Here is a 10651-nt window from a genome sequence, read left to right as displayed (position 1 = left end):
TAGAGGTGTCCAAAAATTCTTTAAAAAATCCACGCCTAAAACCCTTCTAGAGGTGTCCAAAAATTCTTTAAAAAATCCACGCCTAAAACCCTTCTAGAGGTGTCCAAAAATTCTTTAAAAAATCCACGCCTAAAACCCTTCTAGAGGTGTCCAAAAATTCTTTAAAAAATCCACGCCTAAAACCCTTCTAGAGGTGTCCAAAAATTCTTTAAAAAATCCACGCCTAAAACCCTTCTAGAGGTGTCCAAAAATTCTTTAAAAAATCCACGCCTAAAACCCTTCTAGAGGTGTCCAAAAATTCTTTAAAAAATCCACGCCTAAAACCCTTCTAGAGGTGTCCAAAAATTCTTTAAAAAATCCACGCCTAAAACCCTTCTAGAGGTGTCCAAAAATTCTTTAAAAAATCCACGCCTAAAACCCTTCTAGAGGTGTCCAAAAATTCTCTAAAAAATCCACGCCTAAAACCCTTCTAGAGGTGTCCAAAAATTCTTTAAAAAATCCACGCCTAAAACCCTTCTAGAGGTGTCCAAAAATTCTTTAAAAAATCCACGCCTAAAACCCTTCTAGAGGTGTCCAAAAATTCTTTAAAAAATCCACGCCTAAAACCCTTCTAGAGGTGTCCAAAAATTCTTTAAAAAATCCACGCCTAAAACCCTTCTAGAGGTGTCCAAAAATTCTTAACAAAAATCCACGCCTAAAACCCTTCTAGAGGTGTCCAAAAATTCTTTAAAAAATCCACGCCTAAAACCCTTCTAGAGGTGTCCAAAAATTCTTTAAAAAATCCACGCCTAAAACCCTTCTAGAGGTGTCCAAAAATTCTTTAAAAAATCCACGCCTAAAACCCTTCTAGAGGTGTCCAAAAATTCTTAACAAAAATCCACGCCTAAAACCCTTCTAGAGGTGTCCAAAAATTCTTTAAAAAATCCACGCCTAAAACCCTTCTAGAGGTGTCCAAAAATTCTTTAAAAAATCCACGCCTAAAACCCTTCTAGAGGTGTCCAAAAATTCTTTAAAAAATCCACGCCTAAAACCCTTCTAGAGGTGTCCAAAAATTCTTTAAAAAATCCACGCCTAAAACCCTTCTAGAGGTGTCCAAAAATTCTTAACAAAAATCCACGCCTAAAACCCTTCTAGAGGTGTCCAAAAATTCTTTAAAAAATCCACGCCTAAAACCCTTCTAGAGGTGTCCAAAAATTCTTTAAAAAATCCACGCCTAAAACCCTTCTAGAGGTGTCCAAAAATTCTTAACAAAAATCCACGCCTAAAACCCTTCTAGAGGTGTCCAAAAATTCTTTAAAAAATCCACGCCTAAAACCCTTCTAGAGGTGTCCAAAAATTCTTTAAAAAATCCACGCCTAAAACCCTTCTAGAGGTGTCCAAAAATTCTTTAAAAAATCCACGCCTTAAACCCTTCTAGAGGTGTCCAAAAATTCTTTAAAAAATCCACGCCTAAAACCCTTCTAGAGGTGTCCAAAAATTCTTAACAAAAATCCACGCCTAAAACCCTTCTAGAGGTGTCCAAAAATTCTTTAAAAAATCCACGCCTTAAACCCTTCTAGAGGTGTCCAAAAATTCTTTAAAAAATCCACGCCTAAAACCCTTCTAGAGGTGTCCAAAAATTCTTAACAAAAATCCACGCCTAAAACCCTTCTAGAGGTGTCCAAAAATTCTTTAAAAAATCCACGCCTAAAACCCTTCTAGAGGTGTCCAAAAATTCTTTAAAAAATCCACGCCTTAAACCCTTCTAGAGGTGTCCAAAAATTCTTTAAAAAATCCACGCCTAAGGACCTGTTAGAGGTCTATAAAATTTCTTTAAAAAATCCACGCCTTAAGTCCTCTTGGAGGTCTATAAAAATTCTTTAAAAAATCCACGCCTTAAGGTGTTCTAGAGGTCTATAAAAATTCTTTAAAAAATCCACGCCTTAAGGTGTTCTAGAGGTCTATAAAAATTCTTTAAAAAATCCACGCCTCAAGGCCTGTTGGAGGTCTATAAAAATTCTTTAAAAAATCCACGCCCAAAGGTGTTCTAGAGGTCTATAAAAATTCTTTAAAAAATCCACGCCTTAAGGCCTGTTGGAGGTCTATAAAATTTTTTTAAAAAATCCACGCCTTAAGGCCTGTTGGAGGTCTATAAAAATGCTTTAAAAAATCCACGCCTTAAGGCCTGTTGGAGGTCTATAAAAATGCTTTAAAAAATCCACGCCTTAAGGCCTGTTGGAGGTCTATAAAATTTTTTTAAAAAATCCACGCCTTAAGGCCTGTTGGAGGTCTATAAAAATGCTTTAAAAAATCCACGCCTTAAGGCCTGTTGGAGGTCTATAAAAATGCTTTAAAAAATCCACGCCTTAAGGCCTGTTGGAGGTCTATGAAAATTCTTTGAAAAATCCACGCCTTAAGGCCAAGGAGAGGTCTATAAAAATTCTTTAAAAAATCCACGCCTTAAGGCCTGTTGGAGGTCTATGAAAATTCTTTGAAAAATCCACGCCTTAAGGCCAAGGAGAGGTCTATAAAAATTCTTTAAAAAATCCACGCCTTAAGACCTTCTAGATGTGTAGAAAAGGGCCTTCTAGAGGTCTATAAAAATTCTTTAAAAAATCCACGCCTTAAGGTGTTCTAGAGGTCTACAAAAATTCTTTAAAAAATCCACGCCTAAAGGCCAAGGGGAGTTCTATAAAAATTCTTTAAAAAATCCACGCCTAAAGAAAAATATCTTTTTTGTTGTTTTCCCCCACTGTGCCCTAAGTTTACACAAAACATCATCATTTTGCCTCGTTTGATTTTCAGCTATCAGCAGCTGATGTCAGGACAGGACGAGGATGAAATGAAAAGCTTAAATACAAATACCGAAAAAAGAAAAGGATTCATATTTTTTGAAGAGCATAGCCGGAGGGGAATGGGATGCCACATAAGGGGTCTGCCAGCTATCCAGTTCGTGAATGAGTGAGTGTATGTGGGTGTGTGTGTTGGCTGAGGACATAATCAGGATTATTAGGCATTAACTTAACTACATTTGAAGTATTTGTTTAAACTCGTTAAGTTGTTAGCCATCCAGTCAGCCAGACAGCCAGCCATCGAGCCAACCAAGTCAGCCGCCATTCAGCACAAAAACAAAAATGTGACAACAACAAAAACAAAAGGGCCACCCAATAAATGGCCATAAAATGAAAGTGAGGCAACAATGACAACTATTTATAAGTACCACGACGATAACAATGACAATAATAATAATCGTGGGAATGATGAGAGGGAGAGAGAGCGGACGAGGAGGAGGAGGAGGTGGAGCTGGAGGTGGAGGGGTATGGCATCTTAACAAAGATTTATGATGGCATTTTGTTAAGCCTCACTTGGCCAAAATGGAAAACAATGAAACGGCGAATAATACAGCTAATGATCGGAGTGTGGATAAAGAGATTCGAACAACAACAAAAATCCGCAAAACAAGTTAAACAATGAAATTAATTTTTTGAGGGGTAGACAAAGCGGCCATTTAACGTGGCTAATGACTTCTGTCAAAATGAACAATGAACCATTGACAGGACGATTAAGGCAACATTTTTTCTAAGATATTCTAAATCATTAATTAGGGATAAAATATTGAGAAAAATAGAGAGGAGGAGGAGAGGGTTCAGAACGTAAGACTTCTATAAGCCGAAGACCCTCCCTCTGTAAATTTTCTATAAATAGGTACCCTAGAAGATTTTTATATTTTTCAACCTCAAACTCGGTTTTCTATGATTCCTCTAAAAATCCACAATGACACCTCCTGTCATTATTGCTGAAAAAATTTCAACAAATATTCCGCCACCTAGGGAGTGATGTGTCATACCCAATTTCAGTTATTTCAATTTAAAATTTTGCCATAAATTTCAATTATCTGTGATTTATATTTCCCCCTGCTCTCTTTCGCACTACACCCCTCTTTAAACCCCATACCCAGGTCTAGTGTGTTAGTTCCTTTAGGGAAGCTATTCAAATGTTGCCAACACAACAAACAGCACGTGCAACGACATTTCCGCAGGAAGATATCACTTCTCGGGCGCTTCCTTTGAAAAACAAAAAAGCTAAATAAAAAACCGGGTAGGCGTTTTTGTATTCGTGCGGAGGAAGTCGAAGTTTAAGTTGAAGGTGAAAAAAACTGAAGTGTTACTAACACCGGTCAGGAAATATTTACGGAATGCTGCAAGGAAGTCAACCGCATACACATTTATTTTAATGGGAATTATACAAATGTGTAAAAGGGTGGAGTGGTATTAGAAGGCCTGGATTTTTTAAAAAAATGTTATAGGCCATTATAGACCTCTAGAACACCTTAAGGCGTGGATTTTTTAAAGAATTTTTATAGACCTCCAACAGGCCTTGAGGCGTGGATTTTTTAAAGAATTTTTAATGGCCTCCTGAAGGCCTTAAGGCGTGGATTTTTTAAAGAATTTTTATAGACCTCTAGAACACCATAAGGCGTGGATTTTTCAAAGAATTTTTATAGACCTCTTTAAGGCCTTAAGGCGTGGATTTTTTAAAGACCTCTTTAAGGCCCTAAGGCGTGGATTTTTTAAAGACCTCTTTAAGGCCTTAAGGCGTGGATTTTTTAAAGACCTCTTTAAGGCCTTAAGGCGTGGATTTTTTAAAGAATTTTTATAGACCTCTTTGAGGCCTTAAGGCGTGGATTTTTTAAAGAATTTTTATAGACCTCTTTAAGGCCTTAAGGCGTGGATTTTTTAAAGAATTTTTATAGACCTCTTTAAGGCCTTAAGGCGTGGATTTTTTAAAGAATTTTTATAGACCTCTTTAAGGCCTTAAGGCGTGGATTTTTTAAAGAATTTTTATAGACCTCTTTAAGGCCTTAAGGCGTGGATTTTTTAAAGAATTTTTATAGACCTCTTTAAGGCCTTAAGGCATGGATTTTTTAAAGAATTTTTATAGACCTCTAACAAGCCTTAAGGCGTGGATTTTTTAAAGAATTTTTATAGACCTCTAGGATTTTTATAGACCTCTAGAACACCTTAAGGCGTGGATTTTTTAAAGAATTTTTATAGACCTCTAGGATTTTTATAGACCTCTAGAACACCTTAAGGCGTGGATTTTTTAAAGAATTTTTATAGACCTCTAGAACACCTTAAGGCGTGGATTTTTAAACGGATTTTTATAGACCTCTAGAACACCTTAAGGCGTGGATTTTTTAAATAATTTTTATAGACCTCTAGAACACCTTAAGGCGTGGATTTTTCAAAGAATTTTTATAGACCTCTGGAACACCTTAAGGCGTGGATTTTTTAAAGAATTTTTATAAACCTCTAGAACACCTTAAGGCGTGGATTTTTTAAAGAATTTTTATAGACCTCTAGAACACCTTAAGGCGTGGATTTTTTAAAGAATTTTTATAGACCTCCAACAGGCCTTGAGGCGTGGATTTTTTAAAGAATTTTTATAGACCTCCAACAGGCCTTGAGGCGTGGATTTTTTAAAGAATTTTTATAGACCTCCAACAGGCCTTGAGGCGTGGATTTTTTAAAGAATTTTTATAGACCTCCAACAGGCCTTGAGGCGTGGATTTTTTAAAGATTTTTTATAGACCTCCAACAGGCCATGAGGCGTGGATTTTTTAAAGAATTTTTATAGACCTCCAACAGGCCTTGAGGCGTGGATTTTTTAAAGAATTTTTATAGACCTCCAACAGGCCTTGAGGCGTGGATTTTTTAAAGAATTTTTATAGACCTCCAACAGGCCTTGAGGCGTGGATTTTTTAAAGAATTTTTATAGACCATTAGAACCCCTTAAGGCGTGGATTTTTTAAAGAATTTTTATAGACCTCTAGAACACCCTAAGGCGTGGATTTTTAAAAGGATTTTTATAAACCTCTTAAAGGCCTTAAGGCGTGGATTTTTTTAAAGAATTTTTATAGACCTCTGGAACACCTTAAGGCGTGGTTTTTAAAAGGATTTTTATACACCTCTAGAACACCCTAAGGCGTGGATTTTTAACGGATTTTTATAGACCTCTGGAACACCTTAAGGCGTGGATTTTTTTAAAGAATATGTATAGACCTCTAGAACACCTTAAGGCGTGGATTTCTTAAATAATTTTTATTTTTTTAAAAAGATTTTTATAGACCTCTTAAAGGCCTTAAGGCGTGGATTTTTAAAAGAAATTTTATAGACCACCTTAAGACCTTCTAACCACTTGTTTCCTGTGGCTTTCATTCCTGTGGCTTTATTTTCCTCCCAAAAAATCTTCTTTAGTAGAACTTTCTTTATTTTCCTGCTAAAAATAATTGACTCTAAATTATGCGCATTAATTTGATAGCACACTTCAAACTTTTTGTCAATCGGCTGTGAATGTCTGGTGTAATTCGATTTGTATTTTAACAAAAGATATATAAAAATAAACCACAACAACAATATAGTTAAACAACTTTATTAAGGACATATCACGGCAGACAATGCGTAGAGAACGAGGGAAGTGAGGGAGATCCCTCTTTGTCTCCCCTTCGGAAGAACAAAAACAGCCGCTAAGACAGCTACAACAAAAGACCAAACAAAACTTTGATTTATTTCATCAACAAACATTTGGCAAAAAACTTTTGGCATCCTCTCTCCCCATCTCCCTTCACAATCTGGCTGAGCAGCACAAAAAAAACAACAACAAAAACTTTGTCATTTAGCCAAAAAAAAGTTTGCAGGCCTCTAAGTTAGTGTGAATTTCGTTGTGATTGTCTCTTTGTGTGTGTGTGTCTTTCTGTTTTTCTGTCTGTTTGTCTATCTGTCGGCCTGCCTGCCTGCCATGTCATTTATCCATTCACCCATCCATTTTTGTGTCTACAGATGTCCCATATATCACTTATTGCGAAAAAAAAGTCTTTTAAGCGAGACAGAGACTGAGATAAGCAGACATCACTATGTGTGTGGGCCTCTGTGTGGGAGTATATGTGTGTGTTTGTGCGTGTTTTCCTCTGCTTGACTACTCAAGTGTGTGGTGTGTGTGAAATGATAACATCTGTCGAATTGCCCCGAAACAAAGAAATGGCTGAAGTTAAGACACAGTGTAAACTTTATTTACACTTACACTTATATGGCTCTCCCCCCACCGCTCTCCCCTGACCATTTCGTGTGAGAGACAAACGATAATTATAATGAAATTATGCATACGACAGCAACAACACCACGACCACTATAGCCGACAACGACACCCATCAACACCTATTTACACGAAGACGACGACGACGGCGACGACCACAAGACAACACTTAAAGTAGTTGTTTGAAACAACTACTTCTACTTAGGGGAGAGAGAGGTGTCGTCTCTCTCTCGCCCTCTTAAGTGTGGTTTAGTAGTGTGTCTTGTTGCTGATATAGAGCAGGCTCGGGCAGAGAATAACAAATTTGCGTTGCATTGTCGTTGTGTGCGTGTGTGTATCAATGGGTTTTCACAGTTGTTTCGATTGAATGTGCATGAGAGTATGCTGTTATTTACTTTCGCGAGAGAGCACGCGTGCGGGGTTTTGCCTGATGTGGATATAGGGCGCAGCACTTAGCTAAGCATAATCTAGTGATTATTCCCCTACATCCAGCCACTAATACAGGGAGCTTAGACACAAAAACACACACATACACGCCCACACTGCCATACACACATTATAGAAATAATCATAATAAGAATGTTGTGCCATTTTTTATTGTGTTTTCTTTGTAGTTTTTTTTTTGACACTCTATTTATAATGAGACCCAGCAATCACTAACACCCTCCCTCTCTCCCTGCCAACATCTCTCCCTTTTCTGAGTTCCCTTACATGTTTTATTGTTTTGCCAAATCATGTTCATTTCTCAAGGTGTGTGTTGTCACACAACATCACAGATGAACGAAGTGGATTCCAAATATCTTCTTCCTTTAGCTATTAATAAAAATTAAATTGTTTCCAAAAGAGAAAGGGGGCGGGGAGTCTACAGATGATGATGAAAATGATATCTTCTCCATTGTAATGGAGGAGTAGAGAGTAAAAGAAAAAAATCATTATTAATGACAAATGAAATGAGGTGACATAAATAACAAATCGTGAGAAGAAAATTATCTGTTTTTTTTTCTAGGTGAGGATGGGGGAGAAATAATTCACTTTCATTTCTAAAGGACCAAGAAGATATAATGCACTATAAGTTCTAAGACAAAAATTTATAAATATTGTCTCTAATTTTTCTTTGATTTTTTTTCTTTTTTGTCATTGCAGAAAAAACAAAAATGTTGGACATAACGCGAGATCGACCGGTAAAGGTGGCCGTTAAAGTGGCAGTGCCCGTTAGGGATCATCCAAAGGTAAGTAAAATGGACTTCGAAGGTCTTACGGCATGGATTTTTAAAGACTTTTTATAGATTCCAAAACATCTTAAGGCGTGGAGTTTTAAAATAAATTTTATAGACCTCCAAAAGGCCTTAAGTCCCGGATTTTTTAAAGAAATTTTATAGATCTGTTCAAGGCCTTAAGGCGTGGATTTTTTAAAGAAATTTTATAGACCTCCAACAGGCCTTAAGGCGTGGATTTTTTAAAGAAATTTTATAGACCTCCAACAGGCCTTAAGGCGTGGATTTTTTAAAGAAATTTTATAGACCTCCAACAGGCCTTAAGGCGTGGATTTTTTAAAGAAATTTTATAGACCCTTAGCACACCTTAAGGCGTGGATTTTTTAAAGAAATTTTATAGACCCTTAGCACACCTTAAGGCGTGGATTTTTTAAAGAAATTTTATAGACCCTTAGCACACCTTAAGGCGTGGATTTTTTAAAGAAATTTTATAGACCCTTAGCACACCTTAAGGCGTGGATTTTTTAAAGAAATTTTATAGACCCTTAGCACACCTTAAGGCGTGGATTTTTTAAAGAAATTTTATAGACCCTTAGCACACCTTAAGGCGTGGATTTTTTAAAGAAATTTTATAGACCCTTAGCACACCTTAAGGCGTGGATTTTTTAAAGAAATTTTATAGACCCTTAGCACACCTTAAGGCGTGGATTTTTTAAAGAAATTTTATAGACCCTTAGCACACCTTAAGGCGTGGATTTTTTAAAGAAATTTTATAGACCCTTAGCACACCTTAAGGCGTGGATTTTTAAAGAAATTTTATAGATTCTTAGAAGGCCTTAAGGCGTAAATATTTTAAAGAATTTTTTAGACCACTTCAAACCCTTAAGGCGTGGATTTTTTAAAGAATTTTTATAGACCTCTTCATGGCCTTAAGGCGTGGATTATTTAAAGAATTTTTATAGATTCTTAGAAGGCCTTAAGGCGTGGATTTTTTAAAGAATTTTTATAGACCTCTTCATGGCCTTAAGGCGTGGATTATTTAAAGAATTTTTATAGATTCTTAGAAGGCCTTAAGGCGTGGATTTTTTAAAGAATTTTTATAGACCTCTTCATGGCCTTAAGGCGTGGATTTTTTAAAGAAATTTCATAGACCTCTTCATGGCCTTAAGGCGTGGATTTTTTAAAGAAATTTTATAGACCTCTTCATGGCCTTAAGGCGTGGATTTTTTAAAGAATTTTTACAGATTCTTAGAAGGCCATAAGGCGTGGATTTTTTAAAGAATTTTTACAGATTCTTAGAAGGCCATAAGGCGTGGATTTTTTAAAGAATTTTTATAGATTCTTAAAAGGCCTTAAGGCTTGGATTTTTTAAAGAAATTTTATAGACCTCCAACAGGACTTAAGGCGTGGATTTTTTTAAGAAATTTTATAGACCTCCAACAGGACTTAAGGCGTGGATTTTTTTAAGAAATTTTATAGACCTCCAACAGGACTTAAGGCGTGGATTTTTTTAAGAAATTTTATAGACCTCCAACAGGACTTAAGGCGTGGATTTTTTTAAGAAATTTTATAGACCTCCAACAGGACTTAAGGCGTGGATTTGTTAAAGAAATTTTATAGACCTCAGAAAGGCCTAAATTTGTATTTTAATTTTATTTATTTTTTTCCAATTTTCTAGCCCCCCATTGAATTCGAATGAAAGTCCTTCCATGCCCTTGTGTCCTTATCTATTACACATTTTGTTTTCGTTTTTTTTTTTTTGTATCATATTTATTTCACATTAACACAACATCTTCTTCTTCTTCGTCTTATCTCCATCAATTTATTTTCCTCCGCTCTTGCTCTCTTTGACAGTTCAATTTCGTTGGCAAATTGCTCGGGCCCAAAGGAAACTCCATGAAACGTTTACAGGAAGAGACCATGTGTAAAATGGCGGTGCTCGGTCGCGGTTCGATGCGCGATCGTAAAAAGGAGGAAGAGCTGCGCGGCAGCGGTGACAGTCGTTATGCACACCTCTTCGAAGATTTACATGTGGAAATTTCAACATTTGCTGCACCGGCGGAAGCCCATGCTCGCATAGCGTATGCCTTGGCGGAAGTACGAAGATTTCTGGTGCCGGTAAGTTCAAGAAAATAACAACAACAACATAAAATAATAGCAACAACAACAACAACAACATCGTCATCATTTGTGTTGTGATAAAAAAAGTTTTGCGGTTACATGTTTTTTTGTGTAAATATAAGAATTTATGTAATAGGAAACCTTGTACCTTACGAACCATGGGAGGTTGGGAGGCGGGTGGTAAGACCTGCCTGCCTCCTGACAAATCACTTAAAAAAGTAAAAAAAAAACAAATAATTTGCGTA

At 36.5% G+C, this 10651-nt stretch overlaps 1 protein-coding gene across 1 annotated transcript; it reads left to right on the top strand.

Moving 5' to 3' along the window:
- Positions 1-8214: 8214 nt before the first annotated feature.
- LOC133321318 (KH domain-containing, RNA-binding, signal transduction-associated protein 2-like) lies at positions 8215-10403 on the top strand (the record flags this gene model as incomplete). Its single annotated transcript, XM_061530409.1, has 2 exons — positions 8215-8300; positions 10140-10403. Coding segments are annotated over 2 exons (350 nt in total), but the record flags the coding sequence as incomplete, so codon positions are not given.
- Between the last annotated feature and the right edge of the window lie 248 nt (positions 10404-10651).

Source organism: Musca vetustissima, unplaced genomic scaffold (assembly GCF_032173495.1).
Source record: "Musca vetustissima isolate MV318-11 ecotype Yass unplaced genomic scaffold, APGP_CSIRO_Mvet_v1 utg491345, whole genome shotgun sequence".
In the NCBI taxonomy this organism is placed as follows: domain Eukaryota; kingdom Metazoa; phylum Arthropoda; class Insecta; order Diptera; family Muscidae; genus Musca; species Musca vetustissima.
Note: the sequence above shows the minus strand (reverse complement) of the source record. Positions and strands in the feature narration are given on the sequence as shown.